The sequence below is a fragment of the Callorhinus ursinus genome, unplaced genomic scaffold (assembly GCF_003265705.2).
Source record: "Callorhinus ursinus isolate GAN/ISIS: 27379988/994484 unplaced genomic scaffold, GSC_fseal_2.0 scaffold76, whole genome shotgun sequence".
Taxonomy (NCBI): domain Eukaryota; kingdom Metazoa; phylum Chordata; class Mammalia; order Carnivora; family Otariidae; genus Callorhinus; species Callorhinus ursinus.
The window spans coordinates 3,099,494-3,126,861 of NW_027397138.1; the positions used below are offsets into that span (position 1 = coordinate 3,099,494).

Sequence of the window (27,368 nt, forward strand, 5' to 3'; positions counted from 1 at the left end):
GGGGTGGCTGGGTGATAGACATTGGGGAGGGTATGTGCTATGGTGAGTGCTGTGAATTGTGCAAGACTGTTGAATCACAGATCTGTACCTCTGAAACAAATAACGCAATGTATGTTAGGAAAAAAAAAAGAAAAAGATAGGAGGGGAAGAATGAAGGGGGGGAAATCGGAGGGGGAGACAAACCATGAGAGATGATGGACTCTGAAAAACAAACTGAGGATTCTAGAGGGGAAGGTGGTGGGAGGATGTGTTAGCCTGGTGATGGGTATTAAAGAAGGCACGTTATGCATGGAGCACTGGGTGTTATGCACAAACAATGAATCATGGAAAACTACATCAAAAACTAATGATGTAATGTCTGGTGATTAACATAATAAAAAATTTAAAAAAAAAGAACATAACAGTAACCAGTAAGATGTCTAAGGTAGATTGTTAGGCAAACAGAGCACGTTTCGGGACAATTGGATCCCATTATGGCATTTCCTCCCATCTACATATATGTATTTGTACATATACAGGGAATCTTCATCATCTGAATCTTTTACCATGAGGAGGTTGAGCGGGGAAGAAAAGGTATTCATGCTAAGAATATATTCACCAGTGAACTGTAAATTCTCTATTCCAATGTCTCTTCCTGCTTGGCACTATAGTTAAAATCTGTGCTGCTCTGGCTCGAGCTGATTGTGGGTCCCCTAAACTTACTGCGAATTCAGTGTCAGGCAGGAAGGGCATAAAACGAAAGGGCGCATTTGGCAAAGAGTGTAGGATTTCCTGAAGCCTGAGAAGGTGACCGGGGAAAGGTGCTTAATCTTGTAGAATCCCATGGGTCAACAGAGGGTTGCCAGATCAGAAAACATAAAAAAGAAATCATCAGGGAACATCACAAAAGGGCACTCAATAGAGGATAATTTGCCTATAAGGGGCTAAAAAATGCCCCCTACACATTTAAGGAAATGATATTTTGAAGGTAGAAGAGATGGGAATGTCAGTTGTGAAGTGAAGGGAACTTTCATGCTTTGCTTTGGATGCCTTTGTATTGTTTCTGTCTTTTCATGAGAAAGTAGTCATCTATTACTTGGAGTGATATTTTTAAAAAATTCCCAAAAGTTTATTCATAAAGACTTCCCTTTTAAAAAACATGTTAATGGGTATCTACATAGAATGGTCTGAAAGAATATACTCTGATAGAATACTTCCATTGTTTTTGGAGACATATATAGGGATTCTTTATGACCTTCCTTTCCCTGTCTTCATTTTCTTGTTTGTAATGAATTGCACTGGTTTGGAGTAAGAGAAAATGAGGAAGGGAGGAAGGAAGGTAGGGCAGTACAAATGATTAAAGGAACACTAAAAAGATGTTCTAGAATTTTCTATTTTTTTTAAGATTTTATTTATTTATTTGAGAGAGAGAGAATGAGAGATAGGGAGCATGAGAAGGAAGAGGGTCAGAGGGAGAAGCAGACTCCCTGCTGAGCAGGGAGCCTGATGTGGGACTTGATCCCGGGACTCCAGGATCATGACCTGAGCCGAAGGCAGTCGCTTAACCAACTGAGCCACCCAGGCACCCTAGAATCTTCTATTTTTAAGCCACTTGTACCTGCTTAGCTTGTAGGCTGTTTTAATTTTTGTGTGTTTATTCAAATTATTGTTTATTGTTAGGTATTTAGGCTGTTCCAAATCTTCTTTTTAAAACAGTATAAAATAGGCATAATTGGCTAAAAATTCATTAGAATTTAACAAGTAAAAGAATGGACACAAGGGGTGCCTGGCTGGCTTAGCAGAGCATGTGACTCTTGATCTCAGGGTCATGAGTTCAAGCCCCACATTGCCTGTGGAGCCTACTTAAAAAAAAAAAAAAGAATGGAGACAAAAATGGAAGAATTTTGAGAAATGGGCCAAAATGCTTCAAGATGAAGATGTAGGTGGGAAAGCTGCCCTGCTGTGCATCCAAACTAGCAGTTATCCAAAGCTAGTGAGTGGTGATGATAATTTTTGCTCAAATCGTTGAACAGCATCATTCTAATGACCAGCTTGCATTCACCCAGGATGTTGTGGCAGAATTTATGTTGGTTCAATCCAACATAATCCAATTCTTTTCAAAAAGAAAAGGCCCTTTTCTTTTCCTGTTTCCCCAACAGACCAGTGCTATTTCTTAAGTGACACCTCTGGATTGCTCTGTCATTTCTGAGGCATGGGTGGAGATGTAAACAAATTCTCTTTCTCTTAAGGGCGGCCACATGAAAGGCACGGACATGAATAGTTTCCTGGTGCTCAATTCATGACCCTATCACTGTGCCATTGGGTTAAAAGGCAGGAGACTTGGAGCATTTTCAACACCCGCCTCTCTGGAAATCCTTCTCATTGCAGTTACCAAATTCAGCAAAATGAGGGAGGATTGATGAGGTTCAGGGGATTTAGCGGTAGACATCATCGATGAAATTTTCAATCAGGAACATTCAGCAGAGGGCTGGTACTACACTGGGAACCTGGGAACCAAAGACAATGAAGACATGACTTGGCTCTCAAGTAGCTCATGGTCTAGTCGGGGGGTCAGAGATATGCTGGATTGGCTCAGACTGGCTTGCAAGAGCCACGGTTGGCTAGACTTTCAGGAACTTGTGAGCCCCTTTATATTACCTGAGTAGGTTGAAATCAGCCATGATAGGAGTATTACCACGGAAGTGGCCTAATGCACTAAATTGGTGCTCCCTTTCTCTTATCCAGTTGTTTAGCATTTACCCTTGGGGGAGCGGTAACCAGAGGATCACAGGACACCTAGCTCTGCCGGTGCACTGAGGAGAAATTGAATGCCTAGCCAGGGCCCATTCTACAAATGGCTCTGGGGTCCTGGTGAGGGAGGGGTAGGCAGTTATTGCAGGAGCAGGCAGGCCGGCAGGGTCGACTCCAATCCCACGGACCACGGAGGGGAGGGGCCTTGTTGCTGCTGGGGCTCAGACAGGGCTGATCTGCCAACAGGCCCCAGAGGTCCTCCCTCACCAAGGCAAGGAAGAGGGTGCCCTTCTGGAGTCCTTCCTGGTCTCAAGCTAACTTCTGGTAAGGTCACTGCCTCTTCAAAATATCAATTTGTCCCCCACCCCCAACTTCTGTATATATTTTGACTTTTGCTCGGTATGGAAAATTTTCTAGAGCTTTCTGGAGGAAAACTCAACTGCTAATTGTGTTCTGAACTCTAGGATTTTTTCTTTGTTTGTTTTTGTTTTTGTTTGGGGAGCCCAGTACTGGAGAAACTGCCTAGAAGGCGTGGGGAGGTGTTTAGGGGACATTTCTGCAGAGGTGGGGGGCTCCACGGCCCCTGTTTTTCCAAGCCTCCAGGACTGTGTTCATTCTCATCAGGGCAAATCCCTACAGGGTATGTGCCCAGTAAGAAGCTACCTAGGATTCCAACACATGTGCACCAGAACCAATAGAACTCTTTCTGGAGGTAGGAAGTCTCTGGAGAAACCACCATCCCCCGCAAAGATAAGACCACCCAAGTTCCACAGTAGTGATTAACTGAAGGCGAATAAAAGAAAACACTTAAAAAGGTCAACACAATCGCTAGTTTCATTTTTTTTCTTTTTACTTGAAAACTTGTTTTAACCATCAAATTTTGGCAATTACAAACCTGTACACTGTTGGTTTTTTTGTTTTTTGTTTTTTTTGGCCGTCCTTTTGTTGTTGTTGTTTTTCTTTCTTTTCTCATTTTTTTTTTTTTAGAAAAAGAACACAAGGCTGAATACTGCCAAGAGCAATATATGCAGAAACAATCCATGTCTGTAAGGGACAAGATTCACTTGAAGTGTTAGCTTTCCCCTTTGCATAAGGTTTGGTGTGCGGTGTGTGTGCAAGTTTAGGGGAGTTCTCAGGGGTGTGTGTGTGTGTGGGTGTGTGTAAAGAAACAACATACTTGATCTGAATCCGAAATGGCATAAAAATCAGGTACCTAGTAACTGGGCAAAGCACACTTGTTTTAAAAAATGTCAATACAAACATTTTCTTGGAAACAGAGAAAATTAAATGAAAACAGTAGAACCCAAAAAAGATTACAGTACATTTTGAAATGATTAAAAAACATCCTTTTCAAATCTAAGATCCTGTGTGTGTGTGTGTGTGCATGCGTGCATGGAGTTACCTCAAAAGTTTGTAGACCAACAGCATGGGTGACTTAGAATTATACTTGACCCCCCAAATTAAAGCATCCTGATAGGCATCAAATACAGTATCTACAAAAAGCCTGGAAAATTGAAACCATTATATACAATTTTATAAACATTTTAAACACCAAAACATACATCTTTTACAAACCAGCCTGTTTGTAACAGGTAAATTTACAAGACAATCTCTCTGATACAGTGCCTCCATTTCCGGAACACATTTGTCACCTCCTGAAACGCAGTAGTAAGGGCTCAGAAAGTTGTTAAGTAGTAGCAATTGTGGTATTTGTTTGCCGGAAGGGTGCTACAGTCCATACCAATGGGTCCAAACACGCTTCGAATGGACTGTACGATTCTCTAGTGCATTTTCAACACTGGAAGAGACTAATTATGGCCTTTGTGTAATATTACATACTTGTAATTATTGCTTTTCATTATTACATAAGGAAAGAAAATCTTACTCGTTTCCTACCTCTTAGCCAGCTGGCTAAGTATTAACTGATGCCAAACCCACAAATAGTGACTTTAAACCCTAGAATTATGCAACCAGAAGCTTAAAGCCATTGTGGATTTCCACCAGAAAAATGTGCAGTTGAATGTTGCGGGACAAACACCAGCATAAACACGTAACCGCCTTCTCACAGACCACACAAAATGAGAACTCCAAAGCAGCTCCTCTTCAAATCTCCATTTCTCATGGTTTGAAACGAAAAACATAAAACATGCAAGCCTCACTACTTTTAGCGATATCTGTGCACTGGGGAGGGCAGAAGTGTGAAGAAACCAGGCCATTATCTGGGCAGCCCATGCAAAATGAACACTAGATCTTCCTGAACTCGTTCACAGGGAAGTGTTTTCTGGGTCTCACGTGATTCCTTGTGGTAATCTTGTTTCTCACTTCCCCTGACTTTGATTATGTAGACACGGCGTTAGTGGGGGCAGTGGGTGGGGGCGGGCGGCGGGGTGGGAAGTAAGTAGGCGTTGGCCAGTGGTGTATATCTTTTACTTGCTTCTTTTCCAGGTTGTGCTGGTGATTCCCAAGGGCAGTTCCAGGTAAGTCCCAGGAATGTATCCTAAAGGCCCTTTCCGGGCCTTCCGACTGATTGTCTGCTAGGGTAAACCTCAAATGCATAGACTTGACCTGCTCTTCCCACTGTCTTCTACAATGGCATTTCATGAATGGGCAGGACATGAGTAAATGGAGAGCTGGTGTGGAATGGAGCTCAGCAGCAAAATGCTTGCAGAAGAAAGCTACTGAACACCTGCTTTATTCATCTTTGATGGCCCCGTAGCTTCTGCTTGCGACATGACACACATCAACAGTCCAGTCCAACTACTCTCAGCCTTACAGGAATGTGTGTCATACAGGTAAAATGCCCACAACAGGCTATGGAAAACGACTCCCAGGAGGTAGCATGTACATGATCAAAAAAAGGGCAAGACACTTATCGGCTTCTATACTTTCCATGTGGTTCATCATGGCAGAGGGGAGAAGAACAAACACCAGGACCGGGAGGGAGGAAAAAAAAAAAAAGAAAACAAAACTGCATCCAGTAGGTAACATTATAATCCAAGTTTCACTATAATTGATGCCTGGTCTGAGTTCCGTTCTGTAATTATCATTCCATCCTCATTTTAGAAAACATTCATTTGGTAAAAGCAGCATTTTGGTAAGTGTCCAAAGAAATGTGTGAAGTCTGAAACTGCCTCCTTCCTAGGGGTGGCTGCAAGGAAACTTGAGATCCTAAGGCTTCCAGAGAAATAATCTCCATGAATTCTCTTTTCTAGCATTTTCCAAAGCAGGAATGTGGGATGTCAGAAGGTCCAGCAGATACAGGCAGATACCATGTCCCAGGAAGGTCAGTGGAACAATGTTATATAGAAAGAATATCAGCCAAATGATGGGTTCTAATCCCTGTTTAGCTACTTCACTTCCTGCGTGAGCTTGGGCAAGTCCCTTCCCTTCTCTGGTCATGTTTACTCTTTTATTAAAAAAAGGGGATTAGAAGCAGATCTTAAGGACCCTTCCAGCTCTTTGGCTCATCAGTGACCCCACTCAGTTCCACCCTGGCCTGACTGCAGTCGTTTTGTAACCTACAGGGAAAACCAGCTATCCCCAAAGTGAAAAGATATCCTGTGTTTAAAGGTAATGAATCAAAACATAACACATGCTCGTCTGGTATACATTTAGCTGCAGAACTCTTCTGCAGAAACTCAGGGGAAGACATGCTGAAGAAAGAGGTATGTTAGATAGGTCAGGGCAAAAAGAGTGCGCACAGTTTTCTTGGGTGACTTCACAACTGCATTAGGGATCTATTTATTCCTTCATTACCGTGTCAGGCAGGCATTCTCCCTCGAGGAGATGCTGTGTAAGCAGCATCGGCATTAATCTCGTTCTCATATTTCCTGGGGGCAAGAGATGAATTGTTGGTTTTACTTTGATGGTTTTTATGTCATTGCATTATTAAAAGTGTAGCAGTGATTCTATTCTAGACCATTAGTTCATCATTTTCTCCGTGATTCTTGCACACGTGCTTCTTACATAAGAAAAATACCAGAGACTCTATTCTCAAAAGCAGCCTCAGTGAAATTTCATTTATTTCAAGACCACAGTGCGGATAATGCTTCCACAAGGAGGTCCAACCAAGAGACAGGGAGAGGAGAAAAGCTGGAAAATCTGTGAAGTGTACCCTGAACTCTGGAAGCTTGGGAATGAAAAAGAATTTTTTTTGTTTTGTTTTGTTACAACGAGCTTCAGAAACACTGACTCCTACAAAGCAGTGGACTAAACACAACGGAAGCAACTAAAAATATGTCTGAGTGGATGATACACAGAATCAGGACAGACTAGTTGACACACCAATGCCAAATGTCACCAGAAACCGTGGACACAGAGATTTGCTCATGAAGCAGATAGTGCAAATATGCATTTATTTACCATGGCCACTGTGCACGCAGCCATAATCTGACTGAAGCAAAAGAGCGGAGTCACTCAACTTGGTAACTTTCAGCTTTGAGGACTGGGTTATTGTATTTCTGGTGAAGTGATTCTCCTGTCAATTTGTGAAACTCTGGGCCAAAGCCCACACGTCAGGAGAGAGAAGAACTCCGGGGTGTAATTAAACATTACACATCTTTCAAATAAGAGTTTAGTTCTGGAAAACTATAATAAAATATCATTTTTTCAAAAGCACAGTTTTGTTTTAAGTCACTATAAATGGCAGTACCAAAATAAAGTTAAGTGAACCAGAGCAAAATATGGCATTTGGTGTTTCTCTAACATTGTAGAGATCAGAGAAATTGGAAAGTCTGCCTCGCTGGCAGGATTTTTCAACACAGTCCATATCCTAGAACCTTCATGTTAGCTTTCCTCAAGAGCAGCCTTATTGAGTGCAAGCACATATTTGTACATAGGCCCAGACACATACGCTATTATAATTTATACACAAGAACTACTCTACTTTCTTCTTTTTTCAAACATAATTGCATTTATAGTGATGATGCTACCAATTTAAAATAACACTTAGATTTTATCTGCATTATCAAGAATTGTGATCATCCAGCTGAAAGCTTTGAAAGTATATTTCCCTTTTTTTCTCCCTGAATTTGAATTCTGCTTAAACCTCTAAATTCCTCTCATTGTAGAGAACAATGTGCCAAAGTACAACTTTTTTTTTCTTTTTCTTCCCTGATTCTCAGAACAAAAGCCAATTTCTGCAGTAATATTAAAATTGTAGCTATGGCCAGGAATATTTACTGGAAAACACAAAAACAGATAATCACATTCTTTCTAATGTTTGAATAACGTCAACCTTCTCCCCAGCCCCCAAAAGTGAGCCCAAATATCCTCACATTCCTCTCCAATGATACCCTTCTCAAAGATCATAAAGCCCAGCTATATTATATTGGATGCTTAACACAAACAAACAAACAAAAATAACTAAGCATACAAACCATGTTACCCAAATCTAATTTTATAGCTGAAAACTGGACAGCTTATTAAAGAAAAATAGAGTTGATTTTGAAGGCTTCAGCCCATTTTCTTGTTTGTTTGTTTTTTTTTTAATAATATTTGTTTCTCTTTTCTTTCGCCTAAGAGACTAACTTTTCCAACCATCATAACTACTATTTTCATCCCCTCCCCCCCATTGGCTCAAAATGACATGCAACAATGCCTCTTGGCTTGTTGCCAGTTATTAATACTGCCGCCTTGGCCGCTGTAACCCTTCTTGGGTCCCGATACTGCACAAAGCCATACAGGACGGGCTGTATAACCTAGCAGGTGGAGTTTATTCTGCCTGTAGAAACTCGGTGCCCCATCTTGGTTGTGAATGCAGGTACCTACTGCAAGGCTATCGACCCATCACCGCTAAGAAACAATCGGAAACTTTCCTTTGCACCCAGCATGACAGGAGCTTGCCCGTGACAGCAGGACTTGTGAAGAAGTTCCCCGGGGGACAAGTCTGTGTTCCCTTCGGGCCGCTGGCCGCGCAGATGCACGACCCCCGCCAGCCTCCTTCCCGCAGTTCAGCCACGGACAGCGCCAAGGGCCCGGGGCAGATGCGCCGTCTACACCTGGGTCTGGTGCTGAGTCTCGATGAAAGGAATGTGCAGGCTGGCGAGGCTGAGCTCTCCCACGCTCTCGTAGTCACTCATGGCTGCTTCAGAATCGTCAAAGCCGCAGCTGGCCGACACATCCGAGGACGAGGTGCCTCTGGAATTGTGCAAGGAGAGAGACACGCTGTCGGTGGGGCCGGCCGTCTCTGCGCCCTGGTTCATGCTCACGGCAAAAGTACTAAATTCACAGGCGGCCGGCGGGCCCGCCAAATCCGTGTCGTTGGGGAATGGGTGGGGAGGAAGGTACTGGCTGGGGTGGAACTGGGGCCTTCTCCTGCAGTCGGGGCTCAGCGTGCTGGCCAGCGACACAGGCTGGGAGGGCGGCAGGGCCTCGTACTGGTCTGGGAAGTCCTCTGGCAGGGGAGGGGGCAGCTGGTCCTGGTTCAGGAACTCCTCTTCATGGGGGGGTGGGTACTCGCTGTCGATGTCATAGCCGCCCAGGTAGTAATCGCTCTCCAGCTCCCGCGTGCTGCCCTGGTGTACAGACCCTCCCTCCTGGTTCTCATAGTTGGGCACTTCCTCTATGTCCGACAGCCGGGCCCCAGGCATCCAGTCGGAGGTGTCCCAGTGATAGGCTGTGGGAGAAAAGCCGTGACAGTCAATTTCCTCCAGACTGGAGCTGGGGCAGGGCTTGGAAAAGGAGTGGATTGGGCGGGGGGGGGGGGGGGGGGAGGGCTGACATGCAATTAACATCCAAGAGACCCTAAGGTGCCGGGGTCATGTGCATGCTCCTTACAGGGCTCCCTCAGGGACCAGCCATGCTCTGGCCCCCGGGAGAATGAGGCGATGGTGACTCTGAGAGAGGGTGCCCGGTTGCTGCAGAGCGTCACACTCAGCCAGGCCACAAGGGATGGCTAGCCAGGGCATGCGGAGTAAACCCAGTTCCAGCAGCCCCTCCCTGCTAGTCCTTCTTCCTTTCTATACACTAAATGCAGAGCCAGGCTGGCAACATGCTCCCGGAGAGAGGGCAGGGTATGGGCCGTACTGTGGTCCCCGGAAGGTAGGAGGACGCGCTGCAAATGAATGACCGACACACGCGGTGGGGAGGCTGGGGGAGGGATGCTGGGGGGACTTTCGCTTCCAATGCCAAGCACACAAGACACCTGGAACATGCAAAATGCAGATCAAAGAAACCCAGAAAGGACGGAGGGAGAGGGACAGGGTAAGAACGGACTCAGCACTTCAAAATGTGGAAGGAAAACGTTATGCTGGGGTTGTGGCAGAGTCACCTCGGTTGTAGGTCTGTCCTTGGTCCATGATAGACACTGTTTAAATACAAAGGGAGAGGTAAACCTGATAATCTAAGCTACGCGAAGAGGGTAAAACAGAACATTTTAGATAACTTAAAAACACCTGCTCCTGTTTCTCCTCTTTGTTCTTTGGGAAATAAAAAGATAAATCCCATGTATACCTGGTCCTAATTGTATTAAGTCACTAATAAAAGTTACCTGATTAAAATCAATCCCCATAAGAGTATAGCCTTGAATGCTTTCTTAAGTATGTTAAATATAAGAACAAATTTAGTAGTAACCTGGATTCCAGCTGATTGGGAACTCTTGTCTTAGAAGGGCTTTTATAAAAAAGAGTACCCCACCTATTTAACAAATTATGAACTAGGTTTTTTTTTTCCTTTAAAATTGTAAAATTCACTCCAACCCCTAGAGAAACAGCCGGTGTCCCCTAGGTTTCTAGCTGATTAAAAGCAACCCCAGATCAAGTGACACAGAAGCCATATTTCCAAAAGGATAACTCTTTACACAAAGAAATGCTATGGAAGAAAAAAGTAAATACCTTCATTCTCTATAGTGTCAACTACATTGTTGACAAGCTGAATGACAGTCACAATGGACGCTTGTGGCCAGGAAAAGAAGACAGAGGAGAAGGGAAGGAGATTTTCTGGTTAGTCACGTAGTTCAGGTAGAAGAGAACTTCTCTTCACAACGATGGCAACATCAAAGGTGCAGCATGCAAACACCCAAAGCCTCCCCAGTCTGCCTGTGAGGCAGCGCTCCGGTGAACGCTTTTATCTGAGGGTCCTGGGGGTCCTTGGAGCAGAAGGGCCAGGGCAGCAAACCTAGGACCAGGCATGATCGGCAGGGAGTACTGGCTCATAAATTCACACCGCATGGCCCAGTGAAATCAATCTAGGAAGGCAGTGGCTCATCAAGCTCAGGCTAATTTCTCATTAATAACTCCCAAAGGCTCCCAGGGGAAGACCTCACTATTCCCACGGATAATTATTTGTCGGTCAGCCATGCTGCTCCAAGCCAAATGTCAGAGATGGAGGATCACCTTGGAGGGCTGATGGCTTCACACTCCCATGATGCCACTGATAGCCTAGAACAAACCCAAGGCCCAGCTTCTACCGGTAAAGCACAGACAAAAGTCAGCATCCGGCTCTGAAATCTGGGAAGGAGAATTCTGTGCTCTATATGGGGTTGATTTAGCACCCGATACCAGCAGCTTGTGGAGAGGTGATCAGGCTTAAAATTCGTTTGTTGAAAATTCCTAACACTACCCACTTTCGTCAGGACCAACCCAGAAAGGTTAAGCATGAAAGGCCAAATGTGTGAGCTTAAGGGCACACATAGCAGAGCCCATGAGAATAGTCAGCTAGGTAGCATTGCCAGACCTCTGCCCAGAGTGGAAACTACGTGTTTTCGGGTGTTTCTATATAAAAAGCCAAGGAGCAACAGCTTTTCTTCTGGTTGGGGATGAGGGAAGGAGTAAGTATCACGGCAAACAGATCTGGAGGTATGTCCCTGACCTTCTGAGAATGGTCAGAAGAAAGCCACTGTCATATGGTTTGTTACCCCAGCAGTCAGATACAAGTAGGCTTCTGCACCTCTCTGGAATGCCGGGTACTGGGGTGAAAGAGATTTGGGGATGAGGGTGCCGAAGGTAGACTATTTTACTTCCATGATTGCTTCTATGGCCTTGGAGCTCACCTATTCCTCTATTTACCTGGGGGGCAAAGACTGTATCATTTTCATTTTGTACTTCTGGGTACAAAACACTCAGCACGGGGTTCAGCATGTAGGAGAAACTTGGCATGCATTTATGGGTTGTATGATTACATTAATTGATACATATTCGATTTTTGCCAGTGGCTTACATATGGGGAAGTGAAATAAGGTATTGACTAAGGGAATGCTAACTGTCTCTGTGGATGACTATTGGAAATGATTCTTGATTCACCGCTATACAGTAAACTCTCACTGTTTTGCGACCATTTCTGCTCCACCTCCTGCCCTGGGGAGACCAATCCATCCTCCAGAGCTGGTTCCTCAGCTCAGAAAACCCATTCCGGCATTTAGTACCCTCTCCATAAAGATAAGTTCACAAGAGTTGGTGGTAGCAGCTTTGGAGTGTCAATGAAGTCCAGGAACCATATGGAATCGCATGCCACATTTTGGGTATATGTGCATTTTTCTACGGAATGGATCCATAGTCACAGTATTTATAGATTCTCCAAAGGCCCATGACCCCAGATGCTTATAAGGGGACTTCAGCTGAATGACGATGACACTTCTAGGGGAAGGAGGTTCTATGGGAAGGAGGTCTTACCCCTAAATGAATTTTCTGATGATGGGGAAGTTGGATATACAGTGAAGAGTGAAGAGATCACCAGTTGTAAAATAAAAAAAGAAAGACCACAGTTTTCTAGAGTATCATTTGGGATGAGGTGGTTCCCGTAGGAGAAGAAGATGCATTATTGGAGGTCAGGGAACTTGGTCCACCTTTGACACAGACCCCTGGCCAGCCCACAGCGGCAGCTCAGCGATGACACCCAACAGCAGGGCCAGCCAAAAAGCTGGTGAACATGCTCCAAAGTCCATGATCAGGCCCAGAAACAGAACTGGTCACATCACCCTCCTCCCTACCCATCGACTTCTAGCACAGAGGGCAAAACCCACACAGGGGAACACAGCTGCCGAGTGCTTACCATTGTCATCGCCAGAATCCGACTGGAAGGAGCTCAGGGACTGAACCTCAGAGTTGCTGCCTTTATTACTGCCTGCAAAACAGGTCACTTCTCCGGGATCATCAACCCCTTTGTCTTTGTGGACAGCCAGAGAGAAAGCAGAAATGACACCGGTTACCTTGTGCATATGCCTAGCCCTCCCACCCCCAGAGTTCACTTCTCAGAGCTCTTTCATTTGCTTCGAGAAAATAATTTAGCTCCACAATAGAAAATTGATTGTACCACTGGGGGCAAAGGTCTGTCAATCAAGTGATTTACATTATGGATTCGAAACCCTTAACCCGTGGTAAATGAGCTTCCAGATAGCTGACAGCCGAAAGGAGCTCTTCCCTCCTCAAAGTAAGGCGACGAAGTGAAGAGTGAAGGCAGGATGAAGTGGCTGGGCCGCTCTTTGCCATTCAGAGTTAATTTAAATCATTTACATGAACCGACGTGGTGTCAACACCAGGTTAAATGAGATTACTTATAAAATAGGGGTATAAATATTTTATAGGCAAGAATGCCATTACATTCATCCCAACTTCCATCTCTGGGGAGCCAGTGGAGTTCTCCGCCTTGCCTTCTAGAGGGCAGCGTCACACCATTTTTGGGAATGACAGTGATCGGAGCTCTGTGTGGTAGGAGGGCAATGGGCAGTGTGGACGTGCTCTTGTCTCCCCGCCTCCTCCTTTTGGCTCTGCAAAGACAGCCCGAGCAACACTCTCTCTCTCTCTCTCTCTCTCCAGGGCTATTTTCTTATTTGATGGACTAAAGGAAGCAATAAAAACAAGTCATATCTTGAAGTTGTCAAGTAAAAAAATGAATGAGTCGCCTAGAGATTGTCTCGCCAGCTAACTCTGCCTTGCTTAACAAAGAAGGAAATCTACTCAATAAAAGCATAACAATACTTTGGGGGGAAATGTGAGTTTTGGCGTGAGGTAGATTCTGGAAATTAAGTTGTCACATTATGAAGCAAGTGGAGGAAAAGGATCACCGGGAAAAGCTTCAAATCATCGCGTAACACGATGGGGAGAAGAGACAGGGACTTGTGATTAGGGGGACAGGTGTTCCTCTTTGTGACGGTGGAAATCACTGTTTCCTCCACAAAGGGTGAGGTCAGTACCGGGCACTGTGGCTCTACATCTGCTGTCAGATGCCGAAGCCACAGTGGGACCATGAACTGGATAAACAACTGATCTAGGTAGAGAGATGCCTGAGAGGAGTTCACCTCCTAATGGCCACACTGCCCCAAATACGAAGATGTGTCTCAGAAAAGCACCAGGTGAGGGCCGGGTTGAGCCCTGAACACTAGGAAAGAAACAACAAATGATCCACCCCGGTGAATGCCATGCATAAAACTCCTTTCTCCACTTCATTTATTAGGCCCTCTCTTTTTTCATTGCTAAATAAAAGAAGAGCCTTTCTAAGAGCTGCTGGATTGGCAAGACTTTAGTAAAGTCACTGGACAGGGAATGCATTTATGGTGAAAATCCAAGGGCGACGACTTACAAGAGTGTCTACAGAAAGACTCGGCAGATAGCATGGTGGAGGCGGCCCCAGAGAAGAACAGAGACCCTCCTCTGTCATCAGGGTTCCCTCTCCCTCCATCCTGCTAAAGCCCCCAAGAGCAGTGTTGGTAAGAGCACAGGCTGTGGACCCTGAAGGGCCAGGTTCTAGTCCTCACCCCTCCTTCTACTAGCTACTTGCTCTTAAGCTGCTACCTCACCCATCTGCTCTTCCACTTGGTGCCCACATGGGCGGCTGGGAGGATTTAAGAAGATCCAACATACAGCAAACGTTCATCTGCTGCTTCTGTTGTCTCCCCAAATCTCTTTGTCCCTAATGTTTGTGTTCTGGATTCTCTCTTGACGACTCACTGAAACACTCTCCAGATGACCAAAAATCTTCTAGGTGTCAAGCACAGTACTGTTGTTGTTTTTGTTTTTTTTCTTAAGCCTGTGTCCTTCCAGACAGTTTTACAGTACTCAAACCTGCTAACCTTATCAATAGCCTTGGCTTCTGCATAGCTGCCCTGTCCTCTGTCCCTGCTCTTTTTGTTGGCAACTGTTTGCCTCCATTCCTGGCCTCTCCCTTCTGCCCACCTCCCATACATATGCATCTCCAAGTTCTTTTGGAGGTCCAGTCTGGCCATCCTTTCTTTATTCTTGCTCCTCAGTGAGCTCATCCCCGCCCCCACCCCCTACCCCCGGCCACTCGAGAGATTCAACCATTGTGCATCCAGATGATGTCCAAACTTTCATCTCTAGCCTCCCCTTTCTCCTGAACAAGAGAACCTGTCAGGTAACCCTCATGTGCCCCCTACCCTCATCAAGCTGCTTCCTGCTTCTAGAAGGCCCTCTCCGATAGTTTCCTACCAAAATTGTACTTATCCTTGAAGACACAGCAGGAATTCCCCCTTTCTCCACAAAGATGCCCTTCACCTCCTCTGCTCATATGCTTTCCAGTTCCATTTGAAAGCAGCTTCCCCCGGATCCTCTACCCCAACACATATCATAGTACTAAAGCTCCAGCCTTTGGAAACTCCTGCTACCAGGGCATCTCTCCTGCTGAAATATAAAGCTATTCGGCCTAACGGAAAGTCACAGGTTACTACAGAGCTTGCCTTAGCTTCATGCTGACCCGTGTTAGGACAGGGAAAGCAATCATCATTGCTCAATTAGATGTTCATGGAACCTAGCTAACGGCTCTGCTTTTTTTCCTCTTTGGTCCTTTTTAATCTGTTCTCCATGGATCAATCTGAACCATCTTTTGAAAATGTAAATTTGATCATGCTACTCCCCTGTTTAAAAACCTGCACTCATGTTGCCATTAAAATGCATTCATTTTCCCTTGTTGCTCACCAATCTCCAACTACCTTGACCTCCTTTCTGTTCTTCAACATGTCAAGGTCTTTCCCACCACAGGGCCTTTGCACCTGTGGCTCTTTGGCTAGGATGCTGGCCCATGAGGCCTGAAGGAGAGGGAAATACCACTATCTGGACTGTACTTTTCCTGCCTTAAGTCTCACCCTCTTGTTTCATGGACCCTGCATTCCAGCTCTCAAGTCTTCACCTTAGGTCTAGAAATACTCTTTTCTTCTGACCTTCCAGAACATGCTCTCAGTATATCACTTCTGTCGCCACACTGCTTTTATTACCACCGATGGTGTGCTGTTGTGAGTAGAGCATGGGTTTTTAGAGCTGGCAGCTCTGGATTGGCCCACCTGCTTTGCTGCCTCTTCCTAGCATTGTGACCTTGGACACCTGATGCAAGCTCTCTGAGCCTCATTTTCCCCATCTGTAAATGGGGATAAGAACCAGAGCAAGTTTTCTGGACATTCAATGCCAGAACATGTCACAAGGAGTGCCCTGCCCAGGCGGTTTCTCTCTCCTCTCCCCGATTTCCTTCCCCAGTGCCAGGCACACCACAGCTCCCCAGCGACAGTAAAGGCACAAGCAGACACACTATGGCCTCCTACTCACTGTCGGTTCCTGCGTCCCAGCCATTCTTCCGGATGGAATCGCAGTCTGAGCGACAGGGCGACACGGCGGGCAGGTTGGGAGCCACGCTGCACACGACCACACCGCGCCTGGCCGTCAGGATGCGCGGGGACTCGGGGTGGAACGTGGTCATCTCCTGGTGCTCACCCCCCAGCCCGTCCACGATCTTATCCAGGTTGCTCCTGGAGTCGCTCTGGAAGCATGGCGTGTAGGCCATGGGGCGCACGGGCACCTGCGGGGGCCCCACCTCCTGGTAGACGTTGCGGCCGTCGCCGCCGCCGTGCAGGTTCCGGAACGGGATGCCGTTGCTCTTGTTGAGCAGGGCGGCAGTGGCAGGGTCCTGCACCAGCGTGATGTTGTTGCGCGAGTAGTTCTTGCGGAAGACCTTCTTGCGGAAGACGATGAAGAGGATGACCAGGATGAAGATGACGAAGAGGACCACCGCGATGCCGATGAGCTCCTCCTTGCCCACGTATGAGTGGCCGGCCTGGATGTTGGGCACGACCACGGGGCGCAGCCCGCAGTACTGACCCACGTAGCCTGGCGTGCAGTTGCACACGAAGGAGCCGAACACGTTGACGCAGGAGCCCCCATTCTCACACTCCTCCCGCTCGCACTCGTTGACATCCTCCTCGCACCTTCGTGACAAAACACAAAGCCCCTCTCAGACAGCAGGCCCTGCAGCGCCATTCACGGCCTTCTTGACGAGGAGACACAGCACCCCAAGGGCACGTGAAGCGTGACAAAGAGTGATGGCGTGCATGAGTGCGTGTGTGTGTGTTGGGAGTGGGGGGCGGGGGGGTGGGCACCTCGGCAGGTGGCCCGAGTTGTCACGGTGAGTTAAGGTACTTCTCGCAATCAACAGGATCACTCCCAGATAGTCTGACCCCCTCCAGACGGAAGTAAGGCAAAGATTGGCGGGAGGGAAGAGAAGGAGCAGGAAGAGAAAGAGCAGATGCTGTTGGAGAGGAACTGGTCTCCAAATCCTCGGGGCCGGATGCATTTCAGGGTTTAAATTCTTGCAATTTTAGAAACATCATACAGTACACGTCTTTCCTTTTCTGGAACATACCCGCCCTACTGCTCAAACTGGAGCTGCCATAGGACCCCAGAATCAAACTATACCAGTGCTTCTATAATAAAACACATGGATATTCACACTAAATCAGAGAAATAAAGACTAGAAATAGTCTCAGAGCAGTTTTGGCTGGTTTTGCCACCGAATTAGTTTTCCACTAAGTTATCCGGAACCGTTTTAGTTCTCTGAGCTTCTGGGATTGGAAAATTGCAGAGAAAAAGCAGTGAACCTATATACCTTATATAGGCTTTCCCGAGAGGAGGAAATCTTTGGTTCTGACATTTTCCTCTAATAGTTCCTGTAATTTTTGGTCTCTCTGGGAACTGGGTGTGTATGTGTGTGTGTGTGTGTGCGTGCGTGCACACGCACATGTGTGCAGGGTGGGGTAACAGAGTAAGCGGATAGGTGGAGGGCTAAAGATATATATATTTTACAGATTCTGTGCTACCATAAAGGTGAATACTAATGCAGATTATCAGGAAAGAATGATTAAAGCATTCTAATGAAAAATAATTAAATCATTTTTATTCTCTTTAAAGCAATCCATGACTCACATTGAGTATAATTATAAGGCAAAGATTTAAGTCTTATTCTTTCTTAGTTTATCATTACGTGAGAACATAGGCCTTCTTTCTCCTTCACTTTTCTCTACTTCAGCAATTGCTCTGATGTGTTCATTTAAAAAGTGCAATCACTTATATCTTTGGCAATCCACCTTTTAAAATGTAGTCAAACATCCCTAATTTGAACAGATTGAGGCCAAGTCATTTGGAAATTAGAATCACAGAGTATTTAAAAATAAATGCAGCTTTATTACTTTAAATTACATCCAATGATTCAAAGTCCACTAAGTATTTCCTGGTAAAGTCCTCGGGAGATTTGCTTTAATGAATACATAAGACTGATCTGTAATTAGAATATCACTTGCTTGAGATTACATATATATACTTCTCAAATGATCAAGGGTGGTTGGAAGTGGCATTTTACCAAGAGCTTAAAACATTCCCTTTCCATTTGGCTAACACTTTAATTTCCCTCATTTCTTGGGGGAAAAAGGGTTTGCAAAGTAAAGGTAGGTTTTAGTTTCTCAGAATGATCGTAAAACGTTAGGCGGTAGAGTCCAGTTAATGAGTTCTGGGGAAACGGGTAGTATGTCTGCCTCGAAATTATACTGAAAATATTAGGGGTCATAGATGATTTTCTTCAAAAACTGTTTTCCTAACTACAGAACACATAGTAATTATATAAAAATTTGCAAATGTAGAGAAGTATAAAGTAAGAAAGTATAAATAACCAATAACTCCATTACCCAGAGATGATCCCTGTTAACATTTAAGTCATTTGTAAGACTTCTTTTTGTAAAGATATTAACCCTTTGCCTGTTCCACTAGTGGCAAATCTTTTATCCCCATTAGTTGTTTACTGTTTTGCTTTCTTAGCAACAAGAAGCAGAGGAGAGAAAGACTTGGTTGCATAATCTCACTTACGTGACTCCAGTGAGCCCAGCTTTGCAATTGCAGATGAAAGTGTTCCCTATCGGGTCGCAGGAGCCTCCGTTCTGGCAGGGGTTTGGGAAGCAAGCTGTGATCTCCGACTCACAGTTTCTCCCGGTGAACTGTGAGAGACAGGTACACTGATAGCCTAGGGAGACAGAGGTCCTCATGAGCCACAGTGCCATTGGCAATGCTCGGAGTGCAGGGACTCGGCCATCACGTGCCCTCCTGATTCCTCCTAAACCAAATCTTTGGCAGGGCCCAGATTCCAAAGATGATTATCAGATTGGTTATTTTGAACTTGGGACACATTTGCCACAAAGATGCCGAGTAATGGTTTGGATCCCCTGCTAGTCCACAAAAATGCACCTAATGAACCACATGTCTAAATGCGAGTGAGACTGGTAAGAGACACCCAAGGAACAGACTCCAAGAGCAGAGGCCAAGATGGGGAGAAGATGCTTTCCCCAGCACATTCTTACCCAAAAGGCAGGATTATTCCAGGGAGGAGCAGTTTACCATAGGTACCACATTAGTTCCTTTTCTGAACCCCCTCTCACCCCCATGCCCTTTCTCTCCTAAGGTGAGAACCTCAATTCCCGCCTGGAGGGGAAGAGAGGGGAGGACAGGTAAAATGTGGATATATATCAACTCAAATGAGCCTCAGTTTGGCAGACACACAGGGAAATGGAAGAATCCCAGCCTTCACCCAGCTCCTGTATTTGGATCCTGATTTTCACATCTTTGTCAACTTTCTCTACTCATGAACGCATCATGAGGAAACAGGTAGTAGCATCCTTACTGCAAAGAATATTAAGTATCAGAGTAGGTAAGAGGACAATGGTATTATTTACCTCTCAGAGATGGAAGGGATGAATAAGGAGTAAGGGTTTTCTTTTGCCCTACTTTAAAAAAAATTTAAAATTCCTTTTCCTATTAAAGGAATTCCTATTACAGTTTGATACTGTAAATGTATTTTCTCTTCCCTATGATTTTTTTAATAACATTTTCTTTTCTCTAGCTTTATTGTAAGAATATAGTATATTATACGTAGAACATACAGAACATGTGTTAATCGACCGTTATCAGTAATGCCTCTGGTCAATAGTGGGCTATATTCGGGTGTTAAGTTTTGGGGAGTCAAAAGGTATACACAGATTTTTGACTCTGCAGGGGGTCGGCATCCCTAACCCCCACATTCTTCAAGAGTCAACTGTACATATTGTTGATTAAGCACTGAACTCTTCATGGACTAGGTCTCCCTGGGTGTTGCTGTTTTGCCTGGTATTTTATATTTTCATACCCAGGAGAAATCTTTCCTCTAAGGCTTTCTGACTGGATCTACCCTGAGTAGTGCACTCTCATCCTGCTGTGGGGCTACTGTCCCTGGGAATGCCCTCTCTGCTCTCCTGGGCTGGATCTAGTGTTTTTGGTATCCCCTATCTTCCTAATTTCTTGGCTTACTCTCTATTTCCTTAGGATCCATTCTACAGTAGCTTTCTGAGAAAGGGTTTGCAGGTCAATGTTGTGAGACCCTGCATAGCTGGATGTGTCTTTACTTCACCCTTACCCCCTCTTTTGTAGGCTGTGTCCAGAATTCTGAGCAGTACCTTCCATGTGGCCTTGAGAAAGAACCTTTTGGTTCCTGAAGTTTGTACGTGACCTTGTTTCTTTTCCTCTCCAACAATGTGGAGGATCTTCTTTTGGCCCCCCGTTTTCTGAGATTTCACCATGATATGCTTTAATGTGGGCTTATTTCAACCAACCCTGAGCACTCTAGAAATTCTTGTCCTTTTACTTTCTTGGGAAATTTAATTATTTCATTGATAATTTCCATTCCTTTGTTTTCCCTGTTCTGTCTTTCTGGAAGTTTTATGATTTGGTCTCAGATCTCCTGGACCTTCCTCTAATTATTTTTCTTATATTACATCTCCATGGGGTTTTTTCTGTACTTTCTGAGATTCTCATCTTCTGAAACTTTTATTGAGGTTTTCATTTATGTTGTCATTTTCCAAGGGCTCTTTTTTGTTCACTAAGTTTTCGTGTGTGTGTGTGTTTAAACAATAGCATCCTGCTCATGTTTTGCAGTTACAGTATCTTCTCTTATCTCTCTGAGGATATTAATATTTTTATGAAGTTTTCTCCAGGTAGTTTTTGTTGTTACTTTGCTTTGGTCTCTGCGATGGTGAATTTTATGTGTCAGTTTTTAGGCTATGGTGTCCAACTGTTGGACAAACACCAGTCCAGATGATGCTGTGAGGGTATCTGTGGATGTGATTAACACTTACAATCAGCTGACTTGAACCAAAGCAGATTACCCTCCATGATACAGGTGGACCTTATTTATTTGTTTGCTGGCCTTAAGAAGGAGGAATTCTGCAGCAACAAAGAAATTTTGCCTGAGTTTCCAGCCTGCTGACCTGCTCTGCAATTTCAAATTCAAGACTACAAAATCAATTCTTACCTGAATTTCCAGCATCCTGGCCTGCCCCATAAATAGCCAACTTGCCAGCCCCACAAATGTATGAGTCAACTCCTTAAAACCTATCCATCTGTCTGTCTATCTATTTATCATCTATCTATCCATCCTATTGGTTCTGTTTCTCCGAAGAAGCTTAATACATTCTTTATCTTCCAAATTAGAGGATTTCCTACCTTGTCTGGCAATCCTTCCTTATCACCTCAGATTGCAAAGTGGGGTGGTAGGAAATTAGAAATCTGATGGGAAGCTCTGAGCACATGAGTGGGGTTTGTCAACTGTGATACTGTGATACTGTTTCAGTTCCACTGGGTTGGTAAATTTCCCCACTAATGACCCTTATCATCTGCCCAGAGGGACAGCGAAAGCCTGCTTTCTAACATTCGAGAGACTGGGTTCTGGTAGAGGAGCGATGGTTGTGGGTCTCAGCATCCAATGACGACATGAGATTCACCTCTACCTGCCCCAGCGCTGGCCGAGTGCAGGGCAGTGCTGGCGCTCCCTGTCTTCTCACCCCTGCAATCCACCATCACCTGCAGGCGTGGGGGGCGTGGTTGCCTGGCTGTGCAGAGAGAAGGTGGGACTCTAGGGTTCTGACTGCCTCTCAAAAAGATGTTTGACCAATTCTTATTTTAAGCCCTTCTCCCCATCGCTTCCCCTTTTAGCAGTGACTAAGGCCTCCAGTTCCTGAGCCTTCTGGGGATTCAGTTCCCAGATTCCCTTCTCCTGGTCAACATTTCAGCCTCTCGAAGCTTCACTTCTCTCTTCCTGACTACCAGTTAATTGGCCTCCCACCTCCAGCCTTGGTTGGTGTTGTCTCCTTCTCAAGTCCCCTCACTCCTCGGGGTTTATGGCTTTATGAAAATGCCTTTACTCATGCGGTAGTGGGATTGTGTCAGCGAGCTGCCACCATTACCCGGAAGTGACCAATGAGACTTTCCTCATTTCTAAGATCTTTTGTAAATGCTGTAAATGACAACTCTCACTCTTAGTTGAAGGGTTCTTGGGCTAATCTCTGCTCCCCAGTGACTGATGTTGGGATTTTATAGGTTGATTTTTTTAAGTTTATTTACTTATTTTAGTAATCTCTACACCCAACATGGGGCTTGAACTCATGACCTCGGAGGTCAAGAGTCACATGCCCTTCTTATTGAGGCACCCAGGTGCTCCTATAGACTGATTTCTACAGGCATAACATAGTTAAAAAATCTCTAGATTGAAATAGCGTATGTGCTCATTTATGTGTACTCAACTCACACTACAGAGATCTCTGACGTCCAAGGGGACATTATGACTGTCTGGGTTGTTCATAGGTTCAGAGAAAGAAAGACTCACCTTTGGGAGGCAGGTGCAGGAGGCAAGAGAGAACTCTTTACATTCACAAAAGGAGGGGGGCGTGGGGTGCCAACCTCCCCAGCACCAGGAAACACAAAGGGCCAGAGATTGAGGCTCCGAGAGAGACATGGTGCTCTCGAATGCAGTAACATTGAAACACCAGGGAACTAACTCTTAAGGAAAGACTGTTGTTGATGCAAACTGTGTCCAAAGGCAGCCAGCCTGATGTCTGTGGACAGGATGCAGGAGTCTGAGGTATGCTTGCTTTAAATTCTGCTGACTTGGAGTTGTTTTTTTCCAATTTGGGAAGCTGCTCGCCTTAATGGAATCGAATGGGATTGATGAAAGCAGTTAGAACTGGGAAAAATGCATCTTTGTGTCACCTGGCTAGTCGTTGGCCAGAAAAGCATGTCAGTTAGAGGTAGAGTAACTTGTGAGGATGAATTAGACTCCCTTCTTGACTAAAGGGAGGGGTGATACAATCACAGGAGGGGACTTGAAGGCACATCAATGAGGAGGTGGGAGGGAAGCCAGGAAGGGGAAATCTACGGCAAGGTGGGTCGGGGCAGGTAAAAATCTCACTCTCCAGCTCCTATTTGGCAAGCTTCGGACAATTTCCCAAATAATGCCATAGCAGAAGACATTGGGGGGAAGGACACACAAGGAAGGCCTGTCTGGAAATAAGGGGCATTTGAATTACTATCATGGAAACTGGATTCTAACTAAGGTCATGGGTTTGATTTCTTTGATTTGATGTCTCGGTGCCTTGGAAATCAGAATTTAAAATGAGGCAATACCTCTAGTGCACTATTTTACTCACACATTTCCTTCTGCGTTTTGTCATTTTCATTTTCTTTTGTGGGTTCTCTAGTGTTGATGCGGCCGCCTGCCTGACTGATTCACCTCATCACTGACTTAGTGCCTAAGCCATAGGCAGTGGTGGGCTGGAGCGAGCTCACAGGGCTGTGAGAACGGAATGTGGCAGGCAAGTTTTAAAACCACTGGTAGCCTGACACGAGCCACAGTGGGAGTATTTACATCACAGAAATCAACAAACACTATAAATTGGGGCTTTGATTTTTAGAGAGCTGGTTCCCAGTACACCCTGGAAGAGGGACTAAGACAAAAATACACCACCTACAAATGCAGAGACAGCTACAAAACCACCATGAGAGCAGGCACGGGTGTGGCAGGAGGGAGCTCGGAGCGGGCACGTTGGATCTAGGCTAGAGCAAACCAAGCCCGACCGAGGAGCTCTGCTCTACATTATCTGAAGATGATGGTGTCGATGACGGTGATGGCAGCTGACACTTGTATGTTTTATTTATTTATTCTGTGCCCAAAACAGTTCTCAACACTTCACATGTACTAACTCATCTAATTCTGAAAACAAGCCTCTGTCAGAGGTACTATTGTTATTCCCATTTTCTAGACAAGGAAACTAGGGTACAGAGAAGTTGATTTACTTATTCAAGGTCATGGAGCTAGTATGGATCTGGCTCCAGAGTCCTTAAACTATTCAATATCCTTTAATAATTGTACTTCATTACACTCTCTTTCTGGATTCTCTGCTTATCCAGAGACAGAAGGAAGCTGTCTAATATCTGTTCTCAGAATCTCAAGCCCATGGGGCAAAGGAGGCAGAGAATGTTTGGAAAAAATGTTGCTTGTAGAACTTTAAATTTGGAGTTTTTATGTTAACATGATGAGAGGGAAAAGCGACTGGATCTTATTTTGAAGTGGTCAGATTTTTCTTTAAATGAAAGAAGAGTGATATCTATTGTGAAAGAGGTTTGTTGATCAAGAGTAACCTGTTATCACAGAGTTTTCTTTATGATCTCATTCTCCTGGCCTGGGCTCTAATTAATAACTTTAGAATATTAGTAAGTCTGCCACAGTGATATGAGGGATCTACTGCTGTAGAGGTTTAAAGTCACTCTGAATCATTTTATGAAGGACCACAATAATCTTATAAAGGAAAAATGAAAAGCCCCATTAACATCTCAACTCCATGGGGGTTGGAGACATTAGTGGCTCGTTCAAGAACATATAACCGGTAAGTGATTGAGTTTGAGCTTGAATCCAGGCTTTCAGATTCTCAAACATTTCTACAAGACGGTATTGGCATTGAAACTCAGTGAGTGGAAACTTATCACTTGCTAGGAATGAGGAGGGGATTGTACTTAATCAATGCTCCAGGGGGGTATGGAGATAAGGAAGACGGACAACATCAGACACCCCTCTGGGAGCCAACTAATCATTAAATAGTGAGATAGTGGCATCATAAAGTTTCTGCTCTTCCCAAGCATTACCGTATGTTGATCTAAAACACAAATCAAGGGGGGCACCTGGGTGGCTCAGTTGGTTAAGCATCTGCCTTCGGCTCAGGTCATGATCCTGGAGTCCTGGGTTGGAGCCCCATGTCGGGCTCCCTGCTCAGCGGGAAGTCGGCTTCTCCCTCTGCCCCTCCCCCCTCCGCTTGTGTGCACACGTGCTCTCTCTCAAATAAACAAATAAAATCTTTTTAAAAAACCCACTAATTAAGGAAAGAACTTCAAGAGCTATCCAGGCATTATCTGACCACAAATAGTATTTTAACACTTTGTAAATGTGAAAGAAAAATAAAACACTGTGGATAATACCCAAGTGTTATCAAAAAGAGTAGGTTCTTTTTTCGGGGTTAGGGGAGAAGGTCAAATAAGGAAATTATTAGTAAGAACAACAGCTCAGGGGTGCCTGGGTGGCGCAGTCGGTTGGTTAAAGAACTGACTCTTGGTTTCAGCTCAGGACCTGATCTCAGGGTCGTGAGATCGAGCCCCGTGTCGGGTTCCGTGCTTAGCGTGGAATTTGCTTCACATTGTCGCTCCCTCTTGTCCTACTCCTGCTTCTGCCCTCTCTCTAAAATAAATAAATCTTTTAAGAAATTTTTAAAAAGAACAACAGCTTATTATGCACTAGGAAAAATGCGAAGAACGTTCTATGCGTTATCTCATTTATTGTGAGTACTATTATTATAGTTATTTAGTTATAGTTATTTTAGACATAAGGGAACTGAGGCTTAAATAAGATGGTTTGCCTAAAGTTACATAGTCAATAAGTGACAGACACCGCTTAAAGTAGTTCCCAGGTTGAAAACAGACAGTCATATTCTTAGCATTGAAATACATGTTACAAAAAAATAATACTGTTACAGCTTCTCTCCCCTGGAATCCTGGAATCCTGTCAAAGTGAGAAGTGTATTTTTAAGCCTTGCCTCAAAGCTGTGCTCTTGTTTACAATCCTTCTAGTTATAGCAGATGCAGATGGCTTTGAAATCTGCACCCGGACCAACTTAAAATGCCCCCTCCTTTCCTCGTTCAAAGAACACTGCAAAACTTATTAAATGCAAAAAAATAGAAACGGTTTAAGCAATTACAGAGTGAATGTGGGCTGGGTAAGCAAATTATCAAGATCGTTTCTATCGGACTCCTTTGACTTATTAGTCGTTTTCGAAGCTAATTCATCCAGGTAGTGGCCTCAACCCTCGGCCCTGCTCCCCAGTGCAGGTGACATGATTCTGATCAGGTTTGGCTGCCTCGATAAGGCAACATCTGCCTTGTGCACAAAGGTGGAAGTAATGACAAATGTGAACTGGCATTTGGGATCTGAAGTCAGCATCAACCACTACGCTTGCGGGATTATGGATTACATTTAGAGACTCCAAGAGCTCACATGATCTGGGGAGGCAGCTGTGAGGTTGTTTAGGGAAGTCCTGGGTCCTTTTGAGTTCTGGCTGTTACCCACCAGCCGGGTATGATCACAGCCGAGCCGCCTGGCCTCCAGGAACCTCCCTATTTTTATCTGGTAATTGAACCTCACTAATACCCACTTCATAGAGGATAATAAGGCTTTTGGATTCATCAGCCACAATGTAGCACACAAACATTAGGTGCTTTATTGTTGTAATTATTGTAATTACTATGGATTCTGAAATCAGCTTCGTTTCTGTGTTGCCCATCAACCAAATGACTGAAAGCCATGGGAGTTTCTTACTCTGACTTTTAGGCTGAATCTTGGGAAATCCTGAAACGTCTGGTCTGTGTGAATCTCAATAAGTATGAGAAAGCTGGTGGGCCCATTATTGCACGAGATGCTGATCACAAGTAGGGGAAGCTCAGCTGTAGAGCATGGCTTCTGTCCTTACTTCCCATCTTTCACCAAGCAGGGTGCAGAACGACCTTTGAAGGTGAGACCTGTAACTTTCCCTAGGACAGCTTGCTCACATTTCATACATTGTATATTGGGCTGAGCCTCTAGCATTTTCTTTGAGGATCTGGAAACATGGAATGTGTTAACAACATCAGGCACACAGTAAATTCTCACCTTCTGGCATGTTCTTTTGTGTTTGCAAGTAACCTGACTGCTTTAGAGTTTTGAGGGTTTTTTGTTTTGTTTTGTTTTTTAGCAGAATCTATATGATTAATGCTGTTACCGTGAGGCTTTTTCCAAAGTACCAAAAACAAGGTACCTCAGTATTTAGAAGAAAGTCACCCAGAAAAAAAAAGTTTCCCCATAAGCTGCAAAGCTCAGGGAAATTATGTCCACAGTAAGGGTGCCTGGTTGGCTCAGTCGGTAGAGCACGTGAGGCTTAATCTCAAGGCTGTGAGTTGGAGGTCCACGTTGGGTGAAGAAATTACTTAAAAATAAAATATTTTTTAAAAATGATGTCCACAGTATATCCACTGGGTGTCTGGCTCCTCCCTTCTCTG

General features: G+C 44.7%; 1 protein-coding gene across 1 annotated transcript in view; it reads right to left on the reverse strand.

The window, feature by feature from the left end:
• Positions 1 to 3,568: 3,568 nt before the first annotated feature.
• Positions 3,569 to 27,368, reverse strand: part of FAT3 (FAT atypical cadherin 3) — a 643,793-nt gene continuing 619,993 nt past the window's right edge. Inside the window, exons 26-31 of the mRNA XM_073887135.1 lie at positions 18,801 to 18,954; positions 16,218 to 16,873; positions 12,718 to 12,831; positions 10,563 to 10,622; positions 10,001 to 10,036; positions 3,569 to 9,346 (exon numbers count right to left, since the gene is read on the reverse strand). Coding sequence (XP_073743236.1) covers positions 8,724 to 9,346; positions 10,001 to 10,036; positions 10,563 to 10,622; positions 12,718 to 12,831; positions 16,218 to 16,873; positions 18,801 to 18,954 — 1,643 coding nt within the window. The 3' untranslated portion in view covers positions 3,569 to 8,723. The remainder of the gene's footprint in view (positions 9,347 to 10,000; positions 10,037 to 10,562; positions 10,623 to 12,717; positions 12,832 to 16,217; positions 16,874 to 18,800; positions 18,955 to 27,368) is intronic.